This window comes from Musca autumnalis, unplaced genomic scaffold, assembly GCF_047663935.1.
Source record: "Musca autumnalis isolate F117 unplaced genomic scaffold, ASM4766393v1 scaffold_5, whole genome shotgun sequence".
NCBI lineage: Eukaryota > Metazoa > Arthropoda > Insecta > Diptera > Muscidae > Musca > Musca autumnalis.
Window position 1 is genome coordinate 189,727,552 of NW_027412088.1, and position 22,670 is coordinate 189,750,221.

A 22,670-nucleotide genomic window follows, 5' to 3' on the forward strand; every position below is an offset into this window, starting at 1 on the left:
TCGTATGGGGGGCAGTGAATGCAAGTTGCTACAACAAAAATCAAAGCGATTCGAGAACTGGTCCTTAACTGAACTTCTTCGAAATGTTGTGTGGGAGGTACCCGAAGGAGTGGACCTATTGAGTCCATATTAGAACCTCATCTAAGTCTGGTAAAAATTTCACGATGTACAAAGTATGGACCAAATCGGTTACTCCCTTCAAGAGTTATCGTGCGCACAAATTCTCCGAACATTTTCGAACTTTTGTGGGGGAGGTACCGGAAGGAGTGGACCGATATAACCCATCTTCGAACATAAACGAACTTAAGTTTGGACAAAATATTATGAAAGCCAAAATTTGGACCGAATCGGTTAATCCCTTCGAGAGTTATCGTGCACTCCAGCCAGCCAGACAGACAGACGGACGGATATGGCTAAATCAACTCCAAGAGGTCGGAATAGTACAAAAGAAACTTTTTAGACTCCGAGTTAATATAGGAGGACCTCTGTAGAAATCTATGAGTGTATAAGGAGTTCTTATAGTTCTAACTGAAGGGAGAGCACTGTGGATGTCATCTACGAAGGTTCGAATAGTATAGCGGAAGCTCGGCAGATATTGAATTGTACATGAGGAGCCCTACAGAGACCTATTTGTATATAAGGAATTCTCTAGGGATCAGTTTAGTATAGAGTATAGATATGTAGACTATGAATAGAGGAGTTATACAGATTTCCGATTGGTGTTATAGCTCTATGGGGGTCCTAATCAACAAGGAGGAGTTCTATAAATAACCAATTAGTGGAGGATGGGCTGTATAAATGACCGATTAGCATATGATGAGCTTTAGAGGAGTTCATTTAGTAGGGGAAGGGTTCTATGAAGGACCGATTAGTATACAAGGACCTCTAAAAGAGTCCAATTAGTAGAGGCGGATTTTTATTCAGCATCGATTTATAGTTTCAATTGGTATAAGGCGAGTTCTAGAGAGCTTAGTCGGTATATGAAAAGCTCTATTTAAGAAAAATGAGACTTTATCGAAAGTCGATTAACAGAGAAGGAAGTCTCTTGGGTTTTGATTACTACTTCTTTAAAATAAACATATTTTTCAATTTTTTTATAAATTATTGTTTTATTTACTATATTTCTAATAATAAATACACATTTTTTAATTGTTTTCTGTTTCTAAATTCCCACAACACATGTTGAGTACCCGGTATTTTGATATATCCATGTCAAATACGAGGAGATTCGGGTATTGACTCCCGTCGCATAGCCACCTTGGCCACAGAATTTACCAAAACTAATACAACCCAAAATATATTGACGCGTGGCACGTCTAATCACGGGGCCACCAGAATCATATTGGCATGAGTCGCGACTATTTCCCGTATAATCATAGGTACAAACTTGTGAGGGATATATGCTGGTGTCATTATAGGTGCGAGCACAGGAATCATTATCTGTTATTATGACGGTAGTCTTTTGCAAGTAGTCGGAATAGGCGCCGGCAAATGAGGTGGTACCCCAACCAACTAAATCCACATAGGTGTAGGTGAAATCGGTTTCCCTGGGAGTAAAAGAAGAATTAAAAATAATTAAAACTTTTTCATACCTCCTAACTTACGTTGTTCCCGGTGGTGGTAGACACATGGGTCCCACTCCCCTGGACCACTCTATGGCTGTGGTTGTTTTCAGCAATGATATGTCATTAATCATGGTGGGACTGCTGCTATAGCCCGGATGTTGAATAATTTGCTGCACATAATAATTGACCGCATATTTGGTCTCCGTAGCTAAAGGAAGAAGGTTTTGTTTTATTCCGCTGATACTTCACTATTCAACACGGAATTCTAACTTACTAATTGCCAAATTATGATCTCCGGCCTTGATGATATAACTTTCCGGAGAGGGTACCATTGCCGTACAATGTGCAGCCGTTACAATATAAAAATGAGAAACTGAAAAAAAAATCAAACCCTTAGTAAAACATTTTAACATCTATGATGTAGATAATACTTATGGTTCCCCCACAGAATGGCGGTGATTCTTCGCTGGTCTTTAACGCCACCACACCGGGATATTCATTTACCCCGGTCTCATATCCATTAACAATTTTCGTACTCACGGACCAGCCACAATCACACTGCTGCGGCGAGGCATTTAACTGGCACCGAAAACTACCCCAGGAACCACCTGAGGTATAGGCAAATGCCACCGATCGGAATAGGGATTTACGTTCGATTACACCTTTTCCACAAAATTGCTCTGAACCACGTAGATACTCGTCACCATCCAAGGCAACATAGAAATATTCTGTGCTGCAGGCATTGTTGCCCTGAAAAAATTAGAAATTAGATTGGTTTATAGAAGTTAGCAGAGGAAGAGGAGCTCGTAAGTTCACCAATACTAATGGAGAAGCTCAGGAGAAGTGCGGTCATTTGAGTAGGAGCTTAATAGATGTCCGATAAATAGAGGATAAAAATGTAGAGTTCCGATTAGCAGAAGGAAGGCTATAGAGGTCCAGTCAGTAACGAAGGAGATCCGTTTTAATGTCATTAACAATGAGGAGCTCTATGGAAGTTCAATTTAATGAGGAAGAGTTAATTCAAAGTTTAAAGAGATACAATTACTAAAGAAAGACCTCCATTACAGTCCGATAGGAAAAGGAGAGGTCTTTAGAGGCCGATCAGTAGAGGAGAAGAGCCATAGAGGTCCGATTAGTAGAGGAGTAACTCAATAGAGGTCGTGTGGTTGAGGTACAGTTAGTAAAGGAGGAACTCTGTAGAAGTTGGATTCGTAGAGGAAGGCTCTAGTAGACTTTGAACTCTTTGGAAGATCGATTAGCAGAGGAAAGGCTCTGTAGGGATCCTATTAGTTGAATAGAAGCTCTGTGTAGGTCCGATTAGAGGAGGAGAATTTATAGATTTCCGGTTAGTAGTGGAGGAGACTATGGAGGTTCAATTAGTGAAGGAAAAGTTCCTTCGAGGTTCGATTAGTAAATGAGAAGCTTTACATTGACATATAAGCAGCTTTGTGGAGGAAAACTTGTAAATGGAGAGAAGTTTAGGGGCCCTATTTGTACACAAGGACCTTTATACAAGTCTTATCTGCATAGGAAGGGTGCTATAGAGGTCCGTCTTGTATGAAAATAGAATTGCAGGCACCGATTTGGGCAGAAATAGTCCTATAGAGGCTTTATAGAAGAAGCTCTATTGAGATGAAATTTATTGATGGAGCTTTAGAGTGTTCCGATTTGTATAGAAGAAGCTCTTTAGAGGCGGAATTGTATTGAAGGAGCTCTACAGGAGTTCGATATGTACAGAAGAAGTTATACGTAGGTCATTGTACATTGAAATAGCTCTATAGAGGTCCGGTATGTACAAATGTAGCTCTATAGAGGTCCAATTTGTATAGAGGGAGCTCTATATGGGTGGAATTGAATTGATTCTATTGAACGAGCTTTACATTGGTCCGGTTTGTATAGAATAAGCTCTATAGTGGTATTTTTATATTGAAGGTGCTCTATAGCAATGTCGTGCTTTGATATTGTTAAAGTTACGAAGTTTTTCGGCAATTCACACACACATGACCCGAACGCAACGAAAGAGTACACAAATGTTTTGATTTGTTTTTGTTTTGCAGCATGCGTGCATACAACGTTACTAACACACTGTCAAAAGTTGCAAATATTGAGAATTTTGTGTGACCTCTTCTTGGTCGGCTGTGCTCTATAGAGGTCCATTTGGAGAGAAGTTGGTCCATAGAAGTCCCTTTTATTTAACAGGAGCTTTATAAAGGTCCCACTAGTATAGAAGGAGCTTTATAGAGGTCCGACTTGTATAGAAGGAAGTCTGTAGAGGTCCGCTTTGTATAGAAAGAGCTCCGATTTGTCTGTAGAGGTCCGACTTCTATAGAGGGAGCTCTATCGAAGTCTGCTTTGTAAGAAATATATCTGTAGATGTCTACTTATATAGAAGAGCGCTCTCTAGAGATCGAATTGCATTGCAGGAGATCTATAGAGTTCCAATTTGTACAAAAGGAGCTCTATAGAAGTCGAATTGGATTGAAGGAGCTCTATCTAGGTTCGCTTTGTACAGATGGAGCCCTATAGACGTCCAATTTGTATAGAAACAGATCTGTAGATGTCTACTTTTATAGAAATGCGCTCTGTAAAAGGTCGAATTGTATAGAGGGAGCTCTATAGGGGTCCGACTTGTATAGAAAGAGATCTATGGAGATCCGCTTTGTATAGATGGAGCTCTGTTGATGTCCGCTTTGTATAGAAAGAGCTCATAGATGTCTATTTGTATAGAAGGGTGCTCTCTAGAAATCGAATTGCATTGAAGGAATTTTAAAGAAGTCTGATTTGTATTGAATGAGCTCCATAGAGGTCCGAATTGTATGGAAATAGCACTGTAGAGACCTATTTGTATAGAAGAGTGTTCTCTACAGTTCGAGTTGAAATTGAACGAGCTTTACAGAGTTTCGATTTGTATAAAAGAAGCTTCAAGTAGGTCATGTCTATGCCTATTTGTACAGAAGGCCGCTCTTTGGAGATCTGCTTGTATTGAAGCAATTCTATGGAAGTCCGATGTGTACAGAAAAAGCCTATATGTATATTTGTATATAAGGTTGCTCCCTAGAGGTCCAATTGTATTTTAGGAGTTTATAGAGGTCAGATTAATATAGAAAGAGTACAGATTGTATTGAAGGAGCCAAAAAACGTTCTGATTTGTGTAGAAGAAGCTCCATAGAACTCGAATTGCATTGAAGGAGGTCTTAAGATACCAGATTTGTATATAGGAGGTCCTACTAATGTCGATTTACATAGAAGAAGATCTATAGAGGTCAGATTTTATTGAAGGAGCTTTATAAAGGTTCAGAAGGACACTCTCTAGAGGTAAAATTTTAATGAATGAGCTCTACAGAGGTCTAGTTTATATAGAAGTAGCTCTATCGAGGTCCAATTTATATAGAAGGATCTATACAAAGGACTATTTATAAAACGGAGTTCTATATGTGTCCGATTTGTATAGAAAGATCTCTATAGATGTATATTTTTATACAAGGGCGCTCGATAGTGGTAGAATTGTGTGGATGGAGCTATATAGAGGTCGGATTTGTATTGAAGAAGCTCCGTTGTGGTCAGATCAGTAGAGTGAGAGCTTTTTACAGATCCGATTAGTAGAGTAGGAGTCTTTAGTCGTCCGATCAGTAGAGGAGGTGCTCTATCGAAGTCTGAAATGTAGAAAAAGGGCTCCAAAGAGGTCGAAAAGATGAGTGGTATATCTTTAGGAGCCCGATTAGTAAGGAAGAGCTCTATAGAGTTCCAATTAAAAGAGGCGGATTATTAGAGAAGGAACTCCATTGAATTCCGATAAGTAAAGAAGAGGCCTTTGGAGCCATCGTGGTGCAATGGTATGCACACCCGCCTTGCACACTGAAGGTCGTGGGTTCGATTAGCCAGCCAGTCAACATCAAATTTTCAACGGTGACAAAATACTCCTCAGTAATGTGGCGACATTTCCTGAGTATTTCAGCCATGTATAACTTCTCTACAAGTGTTGTCTTAACACACGCCGTTCGGACTCGGCGATAAACAGTAGGTCCCGTATCATTGTGGAACAATTATTATAAAGAACCATTCTATAACTGAAGGAAAAGGAGCATAGAGGCCCGATCAATTGACGAGTTGCTGCACAGACGTCTAGAAAAAATGGTAGGAGCAGATTAGTACATAATAGAGATCAGATAGAGATGATCCGACTTGATGAGGAGGAGCTTCGTGAAGGTCCGTAATTAAAAGAGGAGATCAATGGGGATACGATTTTGAGGGCCTATTAGAAGAAGCTCAGTGAAGGTCCGATAGGTGAAGGAGCAGATCAATGGGGATTTGATTATAAGGGCCTAGTGGTAACGGAGAATCTCTATAGCTGTCATTTAATTATGGAGTGGAAGTAAAGATGACTGAGTAGTAGATCCGATTAGTATATTAAAGAAGGATGTCTATAGATGGCCGAGTAGTAGGGGAGGAGCTCTCTAGAAGTGTAGGTGTGATTTGAAAAGGAGAAACTGTATAGAGATGCGTGTGTTGCAGACAAAGTTCTATGCACAGAATCAATTAATAGGAGAAGATCCTTAGTAGTAGAAAAGAAGCTTAAGGAGGTCTATTAGTAGAGCTTTGCAGGGTCCGATTATGAAAGGTTATCGTTATGGTCGAAATTTTTTGATTTGGAGAAGGAGATTAAAGATGTCCAAGCAACAAACGTCGTCCTTTGCAGTTACCGCAGCATTAATAGAGGAGCAGCACTACAGATGTTGGAAAAAGAATTCTGTTGAGACCGAATAAGAGAGCTCTAATTATATTCATACATATGTTCCCACAACATCCCCGATGGGACAAGGGGGACTTCTCTCATATCAATGAGTACACGTTGATTCATATTGGCTCAATGATATGAAAACTACTTTTCAACTCCAATTCCGAACGACACCACTTGCAGATGACTTTTTCATGTCCGAAATACTCATGAAATATAATCCAGCATTACTCTGAGTGGATTTGTCAACGCTGGTCAGGAATTGAACCGCAGATCTTTTGAATGCACCACATTGGTTTCCCGAAAAAAATTGAAAAATCTCATATATATCTTATAAACCTATGTTGTGAAGGGGTTAGTCCCTGCCTTCCCTTTTTCCTCTACACCTATAACGATCAATTAATTGGACCGAAGAAAGTCGTTTTGTTGTTTTTTTTTTTTTTAAATTCTCATCGAAAGATCTCGTTATGATTTTCTGTTGTGTGTCCAAGAGGCGAGAGGTCTCACTTTGGTTATCAAGTTACGTAGTACAAGAGAGCCTAAAGATCTCATAAATCACCCATTTTCCAGAGATGACCGGAAGGTCTCTTTAACATTTCCCTTTTGTGTGTCCGAGGGTCAAAATGTCTCGTTAACATTTCCTTTTTTGTGTTCGAGGGCCGAAAGGTCTTGTTAATATTTCATTTTTGTGTATCCGAGGGTCGAAAGGTCTCGCCGCAGTTGTCAAGCGTCCTTAGTGCATATGAAGACTGAAAGGTATAGTGGATTTTTTAAATAACATTTTTTGAGGATTTTCAAAGGAATAGTCGTGGATTTTTTAAATAATAATATTTTTTTTTAAGATTTTCAAGGAAATCATCGTGAATTTTTTAAATAAATTTTTTGAAGATTTCAAGTTAATAATCGTGGATTTTTTAAATAATATTGTTTGAAGATTTTCAAGGCAATTGTTGGGGATTTTTTTAATAATTTTTTTTGAGGATTTTGAAATCAATAATCTTCGATTTTTTTAATAATATTTTTGAGGATTTTCAAGGCAATAATCGTAGATTTTTTAAATAATATTGTTTGAAGATTTCAAGGGAATAATTTGAATTTTTTGAGGATTTTCAAGGCAATAGTTGTGAATTTTTAAAATAAAATTTTTGAGGATTTTCTTTAATTTTTTAAATAATATTTTTTGAGGATTTTCAAGGCAATAATCGTAGATTTTTTAAATAATATTTTTTTGGGGATTTTCAAGGCAATAATCGTGGATTTTGTAAATCATATTTTTTGAGGATTTCAGGGTAAGATTCGTAGATTTTTTAAATAATATTTTTTGAGGATTTTCAAGGCAATAATCGTGGATTTTTTAAGTAATATTTTTTAGGATTTTCAAGGCAATAATCGTGAGGAATTTCAAGGCAGTAATCGCGGATTTTTTAATAATATTTTTTGAGAATTTTCAAGGCAATAATAGTGGATTTTTTAATAATATTTTTGAGGATTTTCAAGGCAATAATCTTGGATTTTTTAATAATATTTTTTGAGAATTTTCAAGGCAATAATAGTGGATTTTTTAAATAAAATGTTTTGAGAATTTTCAAGGCAATAATCATGGATTTTTTAAATAATATTTTTTGAGAATTTTCAAGGCAATAATCGTGGATTTTTCAAATAATATTTTTTGAGACTTTTCAAGGCAATAATAGTGGATTTTTTAAATAAAATGTTTTGGGAATTTTCAAGCCAATAATCGTGGATATTTTAAATAATATTTTTTGAGAATTTTCAAGGCAATAATCGTGGATTTTTTAAATAATATTTGTTGATAGTTTTCAATTCAATAGTTGTGGTTTTTTTAAATAATTTTTTTGAGGATTTTCAAGGCAATAATCGTGGTTTTTTTTAAATAATATTCTTTGAGGATTTCAGGGCAATAATCGTTGATTTTTAAATATAATTTTTTGAGAATTTTAAAGGCAATAATCGTGGATTTTTAATATAATTTTTTGAGAATTTTCAAAGCAATAATAGTGGATTTTTAAATATAATTTTTTGAGAATTTTCAAGGCAATAATCTTGGATTTTTTAAATAATATTTTTTGAGAATTTTCAAGGCAATAATCTTGGATTTTTTAAATAATATTGTTAGGATTCTCAAGTCAATAATCCTGGATTTTTTAAATAATATTTTTGAGGATTTTCACGGCAATAATCCTGGATTTTTTTAAATAATATTGTTTTAGGTTTTTTAAGGCAATATTCGTGGATTTTTTTAAATAATATTGTTTGAGGATTTTCAAGGCAATAATCGTGAATTTTTTAAATAATATTTCTTGAGGATTTTCATTGCAATAATCGTGGATTTTTTAAATTATATTTGTTAAGGATTTTCAGTGCAATAATCGTGGATTTTTTAAATTATATTTGTTAAGGATTTTCAAAGCAATAATTGTGGGTTTTTTAAATAAAATTTTTTGAGGATTTTCAAGGCAATAATCGTGGATTTTTTAAATAATTTTTTTCAAGGCAAGAATCTTGGATTTTTGAAATAATTTTTTTTCAAGGCATTAATTGTGGATTTCTTAAATAATAATTTTTGAAGATTTTCAAGGCAATAATCTTGGATTTTGTAAATAATATATTTTGAGGAATTTCAAGGCAATAATCCTGGATTTTTTAAATAATGGGGGTTATCATGAATGAAATTTCCCCGTGAGTTTTGTTTTTTCCGCCGTTGCAACTTAAGGGAGAAAGTGAAAAAATGAACGGGGAATTGCCGTTCATGATAACCCCCAATATTTTTTGGGGATAAGGCAATGATCGTTTTTTGTGTGTCCGAGGGCCGAAAGGTCTCACTTTGGGCATCAAGATTTACGTAGCGCATGCAAGGACCGAAAGGTCTCAATTATATTCAATTTTTGTGTGTCCGAGGGACGAAAGGTCTCACTATTCTCCGGTTTAACAAGAGGGCAGACAGATCTCTTGCATTAGAGAATTAAAAACAAAACGCCTTTTCCCCCTCGATCATTGTAATATATAAATTTCTGTGACGAAGTATATCCACACAACAGGCGGGAATCTTGTCGTTACAATGTTTAATTATTTATATCATCTTACCATATCTAAATTAATGGAACAATTAACGCTTATCTCATAATCAAGCGGTGCCACAAATTTATAACGACATGATGTTCCTGCTGGATATGCATTGGGATAATAGGGCGATTCCAAATAAGTGTAACCGGGATTTATTTGAAATGTGTGATCGCAGCCCTCAAATAATGCAGCAGCTAAGCCAATTTGTAGGCTTAGTACTGTGGCCAAAACAGCTGAAATGAGAATGAAGAACAAAAAAAATAGAATATGTTAGTCTAGGTCGGGATAAGAAAGATCTTTTCTGTGTTAGGCAATTAATTAGGTAATGACAGGTTCGAGATTATTATCATCAAACATATTTGATAAAGAATTTATTCCTCTTTTATTTATTTAGGCATATCTCCGAAAATTCAGAAATCTTTTATATAATAATTCATCGAAGTTTGTGTAAATGTTAAATAAATTCTGCATTAGTTTATAAAGAAAATATTATTATTTATTTTAATTTCTTCATATTATTTTACTTATATCGATTATTTGGCATAACTTTTACTTTTATTCAATAAACATATATGAAGACTATCCCAATAATTAATTACATATCAAGTTCATTAAACGCTTAACAAGAAACACTTTCCCTCTCATTTCGTTTATAAGCAACAGTTTTATGCCGAAATCGCTTTGAAATAGAAATAAATTTTAATTTCTTGTACGTGACCTCCCCGCATGTGGTTAAATTATGTCTTCTATTTTATTTGACAAGACAAATGTTTGGGTTTATGGTGTGTGGTTTGAACCACTTTACCTTAATGACTGTCATGAAGATGTCACTTCAAAAAAAAAAAAAAAAACAAAAGACAACTGATTATCGTTTTATGTGCATATCTAGATAACTTTATTGCGGTGCTGTAAATAAATTATCATTTCATTTCATAGGAAATATTTTGTTTATCTTCTTTATTCATTTTACAATATTTTTCGCCAGTCCCGTTTATGTCATAACCGTTATAAAGGGTTATCACATAATACTATGAAAATGAGATTGTTTTTAGTGGTTATTGTTATAAGATAGGGGGATTAGGGATTTTATATATAAATAATTTTCTATTAAGAGAACTATTTTGGTCATGTGTTGTTCTTCCTATGGTTTTTAAGGTAAGTGTTGTTTAATAAACTAAAATGAATAATAAAGATAAAGGAATAATAAAAATAAACTTTTCGAAATAAAAAAGTAGATTTTCTACATAACAATTAACAACTTATTATGCTATGAAAATGAATTAATACATTATTATATGAACTTTCCTCTGATTTCGATAGCATTCGGACTCTGCATCAAAAGGGCAGCACCAATTTTGAGACTCAACAATGGAGTGCGTAAGCTAATTTCTTAAAAACCAATAACATATTTATTTTACTGTATAAAAAATGTTAGAACTTCGTCGAAAGAGGTTTTCAGTAGAAAAACACTTTTGAAAGATCTCTTGAGGTCTTCTATGGGTAGCAGGAGTCCTCTTGATATCTTCCATAAGCAACAGGATATCTCTTGGAGTCTTTTATATGCAGCATGAGATCTCTTGAGGTCTTGTTTAGGCAACAGAAGACTTCATTGTTGTTGTTGTAGCAACGAAAATGTGTTCGTTCGTGTATTATTTCAGTTATCAGGTGTAACGTGACAATTGTCACATACAACACCTACGGTCTTCCCTTACCACCATAGTAGCAATGAGTCGATATGCACTCAACAGCATCTCCATCTACGCTAGCCATGCATTGAAGTCATTTGCTTGCTGTACTCAATACACAATAATTCGCATTCACTTCATTCCGGTTTATACTTTAGTATTCCAGTTTTCGCCGTTGAAGTCAGCTTGCTACTGCTGGGGGCTTGCTATCCACCAAGGCATTCCTGGGTGGCTTATTGCGTTGGCAAATTTTGGAAGGGACTACCCATTGTGGCTGTCCCATTAATAAATTGCACACAGTGAATTCTGTTTACTGTCCTCCACAGAGACTTCGGTTTCCTGTTCCACACAGAGACTTCGGTTTTCTTTCCCCCACACGTAGGCTTCGGTTTCCCGTCCCACACAGAAACTTCGGTTTCCCGTCCCACACAGAAACTTCGGTTTCCCGTCCCACACGGAGACTTCGGTTTCCCGTCCCTCACGGAGACTTCGGTTTCCCGTCCCACACGGAGACTTCGGTTCTTTGTCCCCAGATATACGCAGTAGTCTGTATGAGTTCGTAGCTGTAATTAGTGTTGTATAGTAGTCGTTCCGAACAGAACAGCAGATCGTCGTCAACCCGCCCGACATCAGTCAACACGTTCCCGATCACTACTGAAACGAAACAGCAACCAGGATCGTCGCTTCCGATCATCGACAACTATCGTTATCAGCCAGCATCGTCATCACCGATCCAAGGCGACTATCGGCGTTTCCGACAACCCCCGAAACGTCATTACCGAGCGTCGTCACCCGTCGCCGTTCCCAAACAGCTTCGGACGAGTTACCGAACACCACCGAATCGTCGTCACCGAGCTTCGTCAACCGTCGTCGTTGCCGAACAATCGAATCGTCGTCACCGATCTTCGTCAACCATTTCCGTTCCCGAACATCACCGAGCTTTTGCCTAGTTGCCGAACACCAACACATACGAGTTGATAAAGTTCCCGATCACCTATAAATCGTCATCATCTGTCCTATCAGCATCCTCCCCTCCGAAGAAGGGCCAAAGTAATAATATCGCATTTCATTGAAGTAGAACATACTAGTATTTAGATCAATAAATATCCGATTGAACCCCTAGAAGGGATAAAACTAGTCTTTTATTACGTAAGGTTCAGCGGGTCCTTATGGAGACCCTGGACGCGACTGGACTTACCCCAGCCGACGAGCCGAAAACCACGTTACACAGGTTCCTCTGTATCCAGATTCAAGAATTCTGCAACCTGGACTGATTGCGTCCATAAGGAATCAGGAGACAGGTGAGTGGGTTAGCTGGGCAGCTAAACAAATGCAGTGTATCGTGTCGTCCCAATCCACATGCTGGGCATGTGTTGGGGATCGTGGCGTCAACTCGGTTTCTTTGTCAGCTCCCCAAGTGCTGCCGGCCAGCGACTGGAGCACCTTGTTCCTACTTCTGATCTTATCACAAATAGCTGTGTTATGCGCGGACGACTTAAACATGCTATCGAACGTTACACCCAGTATTTTGGGGTAGTTGGTGGTCGGAATCAGTGCACCAACAACCAATATGTTCAGTGGGAGCCTCATTTTAGCCGTCCATGTGTTGAACAGTGTGGCAGTGGATTTAGCGGCGGATATTTTCATATTCCTCAGATGGGAGAGCTGCACTAGGTCAGCTATGTAGACATTTAACCTATCACATGTGTCATCGATGATAGGACCCGACGCCAAGATCGTACAATCATGCGCATACATCACGATCTCTATACCGTCTAGAGGGTGTGGAATTTCAAAAAGATAGAGGTTAAACAGTTCCGGAGATATCACCTCTCCTTGGGGAACACCCTGTTTCACTCTACGGGGTTTGGACTTCTTGTTTCTGAATTCCACAAACGACTGGCGTCCGCACATATAGTTGATTACCCAACATTTCGAAGATGGCTGGAGATTAGTCTTCTCTATATCCTCGAACACCTTGGCATGGTTGACGGCATCGAAAGCCTTCGATAGGTCAAGAGCCACCATGACGCACGGCCTTTTCTGGTTCAGTCCTCTACTGATATGTGTCGATATGGCGTCTAATGCTGTTGTAGTACTATCCATTTTCCGAAACCCATGTTGATGTTGGGCAAATGCAAAACAGCTTCTCATCGTGGGGAGGAGTAGTGCCTCTAGGATCTTTGCTACTGGCGACAGGAGCGAAATCGGCCTGTACGATTCACCTCTGCTGGCATCCTTGCCAGGCTTCAGTAACAGGACCACCCTGCCAACTTTCAAGGCTTCTGGTATGATATGGGTGGCTAACGATAAGTTGATGACACTTGTTAAATCCTCAACTCCAGGTTCATCCAGTTGCTTAAGCATTACCATCGATATTCGGTGTGGGCCCAACGCTTTGGATGATTTCGTGATTCGGATGACATCTGCAACATCGCTCATCGTAAATTGTGGTGGTACCTCCGCGGCAGGAAGGGCTCTTCTTATACGGCGTAGCACACTTCTCTTCGCCCTATCACTCTCGGGGTGCTCTTCGAACTGCCGGTTAAAATAACACGCGCACCTCTTTGGGTCAGTTACTGTCACGCCGTTGAAAGTAACTGCTGTTCTGTCATCCTTCTTTCCCGAATTCGAGAGTGATTTAACCGTTGTCCACAATTTACTTAATCATGCACCAGTGTTGCATTGCTTCAGGTGGTCTAGCCACTTTTTCCGCTTACTAACCTGTTGACTTCAAGAGTAAGCTCTCTAACTCTTGGGTCTTCATGGTTCGTACGACGAATCTCATCACGCTCATTTGCTAGTCCCGTCGCCTCTGCTGGGAAATTTGGAAAGACTTCTTTAGATACTCTATAGGTAACAGAAGAACTCAAGACGACTTGTATAGACTACAGGAGACCTCCTGAGGACTTCTTTAAGCAACAGGAGGCATCTTGAGGACTTCTTTAGACAACTAAATTCCTCTTGATATCTTCTAAAAGCAGCAGAGACCTCTAAGGGTCTTCTATACGCAGCATGATTGAGCCTTCTTGAGGTTTTGCTTAGGCAACGGAAGACTTGTTTGGGTATTCTATACGTATGAGGAGACATCTCGAGGACTTGTGCAGGCAACAGGAGACGTCTTGAGGTCTTCGTTAGGCAAAGAAAATATCTTGAAGTATTCTATAGATAATAGCAGGCCCCATGATGGATTCTTTAGGAAGCAATAGGCAACGGAATACTTCTGAAGGCCTGCTATAGGCAACAGAAGACTTTTTGAGGTATTTTATAGGTAACAGAGACCACTTGTGGACTTATAAAAGCAAATAGAGCCATCTTGAAGACTTCTGTTGGTAACATGAAACTTCTTTAGGCAACAGAAGACCTCTTGGGGTCAGTTTAAGGCAACAAATGACCTTTGAGGTATTCGTTAGTCAACAAAAGATCTCTTGAGGTCTTCGTTAGGCATCGGAAGATCTCTTGAGGTCTTCTATATGCAGCAGAATACCTTTTGGGGTCTGGCGTGGGCAATAGAAGACTTCTTACGGCATCCTATAAGTAGCATAACACCTCTTAAAGGCTTATATAGGCAACAGGAAAACACTTGAGGGCTTCCTTAGGCAACAGGAGAATTTTTGAAGTCTTCTTTAGACTACAAAAGTTCTCTTGAGGTTATATTTAGGTAAGAGAATACCTCGTGAAGTCCTCTATAGGCAACATAATATAGTTCGAGACTTCTTAAGGTATTCTATAGGTAACAGAAGACCTCTTGAGGACTTGTATAGGCAACAGAAATCGTATTGAGGACTTCTGTAGGCAACTGGCCGCAAAATCAGTACTTGGATACCAGAGACCTCCACCAAGGAATCCATGGTATGACCAGGAGTATCGTGCTGCTACCGAAGAGAAAAATGTGGCATATAGGGCTACTTTACAATCAGTAGCAACGCGTAGCGCACGAAAGAGGTATCGGAAGAAAAGGAGAAAGGAGAAACGTCTTTACCGCTGGAAAAAGGGAGAGATGGAAAAGCGGGAGTGTGAACAAATCGAGATGTACAGGAGACAGAATGAAGTCCGAAAATTCTACCAAAGAGTGGAACATCAAACTGGTGCCTTTGGAAGTGGCACATTCTCCTGTTGAGACCAGCAAGGTAATCTGGTAACTGATACAGATAGTGTGCTAAGGATATGGAAAGAGCATTTTTCCAAACTGTTGGTATCCAATAGTAGCGAAATCGACGAAGATACCACAGATTCAATCCCAGACGATGGTATTGAATGTATACCACCCGGCCAAGATGAGGTAAAGACAGCAATAAACCGGCTGAAGAATAATAAGGCAGCAGCAGCTGATGGTCTACCAGCCGAGCTGTTTAAAACCGGAGGCGACACGCTGATAAGGTGTATGCTAGTTAGCTCCATCTGGCAGGAAGAACGAGTACCCGACGATTGGAAAATGAGCATCCTGTGTCCCGACCATAAGAAAGGAGATAAGACTTTATGCTCCAACTATAGGGGCATAAGGCTTCTCCCTATCGCCTACAATATAGTGTCAGGGATATTGTGCGAACGACTAAAGCCCATGGTCAACGAAATAATTGGACCATACCAATGCGGCTTTAGACCAGGCAAGTCCACCCTGCTGCAAATCCTGGAGAAGACTCAAGAGATGCAGATCGACACCTACTACCTTTTTGTCGGTTATAAAGCAGCCTTTGACAGCCCGCTACGTTCAAAGGTATTCCAAGCCATGTCTGAATTTGGTATCCCCGCAAAGCGCATTTGGCTTTGTAAAATGACTCTAACTGACACAAGATCTTCAGTTAAAATAGGAAAGAACCTTTCCGAAGAGTTTTGTACCAAAAGAGGTTTCAGACAAGGAGACAGCCTTTCGTGTGATCTTTTCAACATCCTGCTAGAAAAGGTTATACGAGAGGCAAACTTCAAGAGAAGTGGAACAATCTACACCAATAGCCACATATTAATTGCTTATGCTGATGATATAGACAGCATGGGACGATCAGTAAAAGAAGTAACCGATACATTCATGAAGGTCGAAGGAGAATCTGCTCAAGTGGGTCTGGCGGTAAACGGCGAGAAGACTAAGTTGAAGGTGTCGACGCGCTTTGAATCCATTGAGATCGGACCAACTGTTGAAGTTGGTTCCTATAATTTTGAGGTAGTAAAAGACTTCGTATACCTCGGCACCGCCGTAAACGCAACAAACGACATCAGTTGTGAAATAAAAAGAAGAATTGTATTGGCCAACAGATGCTACTTTGGCTTAAGTAAGCATTTCAAAAAAAAAACACAACTTGTCAAACAAAAATAACGCTTTACAAAACACTTATACTATCCGTGCTGATCTATGGTTTCGAAGCCTTGGCGTGTTTGAGAGAAAAATTCTTCGAAAGATCTACGGACCAATCTGCGTTGACGGTGAATATCGACGTCGTATGAACCACGAGCTGTATCTGCTATACAACGACATCAATATAGTTAAACGTATCGGGATGTAGCGATTGCGTTGGCTAGGCCATATAATAAGAATGAGCGATGATGAACCCGCTAAAAAGGCGTATAAATACGTGCCGCAGAATAGATGGCGCAAACAAGTGGATGAAGAGCGGTATTCCAGAAAACGAACCACCAAACAGAGAGAATTGGAGATATTTTCTAAGTTCGGTCTATGGAACAAATGTTCTGTAATGGGCCAGCTAAGTAAGTAAGTAGGCAACTGGAGATCTCTTACGGCCTTCCTTGGGCAACAGGAAACTTCTTACTTGGGCAATAAAATACCTCTTTAGGTCTTCATTGGGAAACAAAAGACTTCTTCAGGTCTTCGTTAGGCAACAAAAGACTTTTTGAGTTCTGCTATATGCAATGACGATTTTTTGTGGTATTCTATAGGTAAAAGGAGGTCTCATGAGGGCTTCTTTAGACAACGATAGACTTCTTTAGGTCTTTTTTAAGCGACGGAAGACCTCTTGAAGTCTGCTAAAGGCAAAAATAAGACTTTTTTAGGCAACGGAAGACTTCTTTAGGGATTCTATAGGCAACAGAAGACCTTTTGAGGTCTGCTACAGACAAAAGAATACTGTTTGAGGTATTCTGTAGGTAACACAGTCCTCTTGAGAATGTGTATAGGCAAAAGAAGCCGTCTTGAGGATTTCTGTAGGCAACAGGAAACCTCTTTAGGCCTTTGTTAGGAAACAGGAGACCTCTTAAAGTCTTCTTTAGGCAACAAAGGCCTTTTTAGGTCTTCGTTAGGCAACAAAAGACTTTTTGAGTTCTGCTATAGGCAATGAAGATTTCTTGGGATATATTATAGCTAACAGTTCTTCAGAGCTTCTTTAGGAAACGCTAGACTTCTTGAGGTCGTCTTTAGGCAAGGGAAGACCTCTTGAGGTATTATATAGGTAACATATTTCTTGCAATAGGCAGAAGGTATTCTGTATGTATCAGGAGACCTCTTGAGGACTTGTATAGGCAACGGAAGCCTTATATATAAAAAAAATCGTTGAAAGCGGGTTTCTATAGAAAAAAAAACACTCATCGAAAGTGGTTTTTGATAGAAAATACTCGCGATAGTGGATTTCAAAAGACCCTCTTGGGGTCTTATTTAAGCAACGATAGACTTTCTGAGGTTCTCTTTAGGCAACAGGAGACCTGTTTAGGCCTTCCTTGGGTAACAGAAAACCTCTTGAAGTCTTCTTTATGTAACGATAGACTTCTTGAGGTTCTTTTTAGGCAACAAAATACCAGTTTAGACCTTCCTTGGGCAACAGAAGACTCCTTGAGATCTTCATTATTTAACGATAGACTTCTTGATGTTATCTTTAAGCAACATAAGGTCTTTTGAGGTCTGCTATAGGCAACAAAAGATTTCTTGAGGTATTCTATAGATAACAGGAGACTTCTTTAGGATATATATAGCTAACAGGAACCTTTTGCGGACTTCTGCAGGTAACATACGACCTATTTAGGCCTAATATATGAAAGATGTAACCTCTTTAGGCCTTCTATAGGAAAGATAAGACCTCTTGAGGTCTTCTATAGGCAACAGAAGAGTTCCTGAGGTATTTATGGGCAACATATATGGTATTATATAGGTAACTGGTATATAAGGTATTATATAAGTCCTATATGTTATTATATAGTTAACTGCTACCTTTTGTATAGGTAAAAGGACCCTTGTTTTGGCAACAGGAGATCTTTCGAGGTCTCCTTTAGGGAACAAAATACGTCTTCAGGTCTTCTTTAGACAACGAAAGCTCATTTTAAGTTTTCTATAGGCAACAGAAGACCTCTTTAGGTATTCTTTAGGTATCAGGGGACCTGTTGAGGACTTGTATAAGTAACAGAGGCATTTTGAGGTCTTCTTTATGCAACGGAAGACCTCTTGAGTTCTTCTATAGGCAACATAAAAGTTTACATTTTTTCGCTTGAAAGGTGCGCACAATAAATCTCGAAGGATGCAGCTGATTTGATCCACACAATTTTTCAAATCTTTTCGCAAAAGCGAAGCTAAGGAAATGTCTCGAATATGTTTGATTTTTTTTTTATTTTAGTCCCCGCGGACTCATTTACGAGTTATAATTTTTTCGGAGGCAAGTCCATACTTCCTGAGATATGTCCCAAACGTTTTATGTCGGTATCAACTAAAATGACTGATGAGCACAAACAATGCATCAGATTTGTCGAAACTTTGATCATCGTAAACATTTTTCCAAAAGGACATCAAGCCTTAAGAAGGTCTATATCAGGTCATACCTTTGACTACATCCGCCACAAAAATTTAAAAAAAAAAATCGCCTGATTGCAGCTCGAACAGCCCGAGAATAGTTTTGATATTATCAACGAAGGTTGTGTCTGTTGTCCTACATGTAGCCGATATATTTTGTTTCGTGGGGAGGTCTATATTTCGTCACATAACAACGTTTAGCACCATTTTGGAAAGGTTAAAGTATTAGTATTAATATGACATAATTTCATTCAGCACCCATAATGGGCCCCTTTTCGACTTTTTGAGGGTTTTATGGAAAAATCCGGGTCCAAAAATCGATATTTTTGGTATAACTTCTGAACCGATAAAAATGTCACCACTTGTTGGATAGGTAATAAGCTTTCCAACGATACCCATTTTGTAAAAATCGGTTCAGTAGAACCGGGTCTAGCGGGTACCCGGACTTTGGGGTCAAATAACCGGGTAACCGGGTCCGTCCCCCAAGAAAATTTTATATTCCCGTAATCAGCGCAAAAATACCTACCTCTGGAAAAAATTTCAGAAAAATCGGAGAGTTTTTACTTAACTAGAGTTGTTCCCTAATTTTAATTGGAAGGTGCTTACACCTGGAAGTATTTGCAGATTCTGAACATACAATGCTCATAGATGAGAAATATTAAGAAACAAAAAAAATCGCCGGAGGGATCTTCCAATAAATCGCGATTTAAGTTCACTTTTTTAGGGGTTCTTTAGGTTTTTACGATTTTGCTTGAAACTGCGAGTCTAATGTAAATGGGCCTATAGAAAATGTTGTAGCTGTGAAAGATTGACCTTTATGATATTTTCGTAGGTTTTACCGTTTTTTGAGATATAGAAGTTCAAATTGAGACAATGCACTGACTGTATCGCCTCCTGCGATTCTTTTTTGTTTCTTGATATTTCTCATCTATGAGCATTGTAGTTTCAGAATCTGCAAAAACTTCCCAGGTGTAAGCACCTTCCATTTAAATTTGGTTAAGGCACACCGTGATAATGAACCCAAAGCTTTAAAACAATCCTGCGGTTAGTAATTAAAATAACTGTGGATACAAAGGAGTAACTGACATTGGTCCAACCCAAGTTCAAAGAAGGGCAACTCTTTAGAGCACCTACCTCACAAAACTTCAAAATGTTCGCTAAAGAGCAGTTTAAAGACAGTTCGAGAATAACTCCTTTGAATAACTACATCGAGGATCGTTTTGAAATTTTTACCGAAAGTAGTTTTTATGGTCCTGATTACACGAATATAATGTAAGGTATACCTTGGGGCCCTGATTACAACTTCATGATTTCTGATATAATGGTCCAAAAGCTCTAAAAATGGCAAGTGGACACAATTGCTATCAAAAGAAGTGGCTCCCATACTTAGACCAAGTTCCCAGATAAACTATGTCGATCCATTCCTTTAGGCAGTTATTCCGCAAAAGTTAAACACCTTTGGGTACTTAAATCCAATTTTTCGGATATAGAGACCTTGTGAGAACGACTACAACAGAATAATTTGCTTTTATGGTCCGTCAATATATCCCTATATATATTACCCAAAATGCACGAATATTTAGGGCCACTCCTTCATTCCTCCACCCGCCTCTTAAGTGTAGTTGAGCCCAGGATTTTACTTTCTCTCTTGAGGTTTTTATTACAACCCTGTAGTTTTATTCTACTTCCCTAGAAAAGGTCCGACATTTTTAAAAACCACGTCCAAGTGTTTTTTCTGTAATAGTTTTTTTTGTACCGGCATAGACTGAAGCTATTTAGTTGTTAGGAAAGCCGACAGATCCTGTTTGTCATTCTTACTTGTTATATCTCAAGCCACTTTTTGAACATGTTTCCATGTTATTTTGAATTTTAGGTTATTTTTCGAGATGCCAATAGGGTTCAATGTTTCCGAATTACTTTCACTATTATCTAACTCATAACTGGCTCAATAACCATCAATAGGATGAACTATTTTTATTTATTTTGTTTTTTTTTCATGCATTGTAGATGTTTTTAAAATCCGATTAAGTCCAATCAATGTTTTTAAGATTTTTTTTCTGTCAAGTTAAGATTTTTAGTTGATGAAGTAATAAATCACTTCGTTCCAAATTTTTCAGAATCCTATTTAATAATAAATTTTTTGATATACAGTTCATTTCATATCTTAATTTTTTCCACAACTTCACACTTAGCCACTTTGTTTTAATAATTTTTTTAGTTACCATTTAAAAGCCGTATTTGTCTTAAACCCGACGACGACATTTGTCAAATGACAATTGTTTTGAAAACGACGTTGACGAAGTTATTTTAATGGACAATTTTTGATACAGATATCTAATTTTATTTTGCCTATTTTCCATTTCATTTCATTTCGTTTCATTCATTTCATTAAATAACTATCAAATATTTGTTTTAATTATAACTACGTGTGTGTGTGTGTTGAGAGATGTCAATATAATCGCCGGTGTGCGTAAAATGGTAAAAATTTTATAATAACGGCTTCATTAGCCTGGTTGGTGGGTTATCTGTCGTATTATGGAGGGCTTGTTTATGTGTTTATGATTTATTAACACTTGTGGGGGAAGAAGAAGAAAACTGATTTTGTGGTATTTAATTTTTATTTTGGCAAGAGGAGATATGATAGTAAGATGGTAAATAAAAATAAAAGACGCTCAGAGAAATTTATGGGCAGTTCCATTCTTCCTCACACAATGATCCAAAAGCTCTAAAACTAATTGAATTGTACAGGCCGATTTAGATTCTAAAGGCCTTAGTGAGAAGTGGGTTCCCAGTTGCCCAACATCGGGGAGGATTCCGGAAAATGTACAGTACCACAACAGTATTACAGGCCAGAACAGGCCGTGCGACCGAACAGTCATGATGACCTATCGAAGCATTCGGCACTATCAACCATGCCACTATGTTTTTGAAGTTATAGAGAAGGCATTTATAGAGGTTGAAACGTTGTATAATGAACAATATGTGTGGAAATAAGAAATAAGAAGTTCAAGACCGCGATTGAAACAGGGAATTCCCTAAAACTGGGAGCAACCTTTCTTTCAGAAAGATTCCAAAGAATCACCCTTTCTTTCAAAAAGGGTCTATTTCAGAAATGGTCTATAACAGCACCCTTTCTTTCAGAAAGTGTATCTCCTGCCGGGGATAACGATCTTAGCGCGAAACGGGGGATAGACGCCACAATCTTCCCATTTAACTTCTTAGGGTGTTGAACTGGGTGGTTGTGACCGACAGTGCACTGAAAACCCACAGCGTATCTCTGGACTGTGTGACACATATTTGGTAGCGATCTCCTACCAAAATAATTCTGAGATCCCCGAACACGTGCCCATCGGTGTTCTCAAGGTTTGCAGTTAGGGTACCAACTGTATTTGAACGGAGTCTCGTTGATACCTGGGCGACTCAACGAGTAACTGTCATGCCCTTGCTATAGTAAGGAGGCGACTCAATATCTCATGGACATACGATCTTTTAATAACTTTAATTGATAGTCGACTTGCGTTAGGTGACAGTGGTTGTATAAGTGATTATATGCCTACCTCCTTTAAGTTTGACTCCTTAACCGCTATTTTCGCAAGCAGGGGCGCATGGGCTGAGTGCATATCTCCTCTGGACGGTCTGGCAACATACACAGACGGGTCTAAGATGGAAGAAGGTACTGGCGCTGGCGTCTACTGCGAGAATCCACTAATTAAGAACACAAGCTCAACGATAACTGTAGTGTTTTTCAGGCGGAGATTCTTGCTGAAGTCTTACAGGACCGGTGACTATATATGACGATCGTCAGGCGGCCCTAAAGGCCCTCAAGCCATAGACCATAAATTTAAGAGCTATTCTTGATTGCAGAAAAGCTCAGCAGG

The 22,670-nt window shown here is 38.5% G+C and overlaps 1 protein-coding gene across 1 annotated transcript; it reads right to left on the reverse strand.

The window, feature by feature from the left end:
• Positions 1-1,081: 1,081 nt before the first annotated feature.
• LOC141404891 (venom serine protease) lies at positions 1,082-21,070 on the reverse strand. Its single transcript, XM_073988713.1, has 6 exons — positions 21,015-21,070; positions 9,406-9,617; positions 1,997-2,315; positions 1,840-1,938; positions 1,605-1,773; positions 1,082-1,547 (listed from the first exon to the last, which is right to left on the reverse strand). Exons 1-6 carry the CDS (start codon positions 21,052-21,054, stop codon positions 1,163-1,165), a joined length of 1,224 nt encoding a protein of 407 aa, XP_073844814.1. The 5' UTR covers positions 21,055-21,070; the 3' UTR covers positions 1,082-1,162.
• Between the last annotated feature and the right edge of the window lie 1,600 nt (positions 21,071-22,670).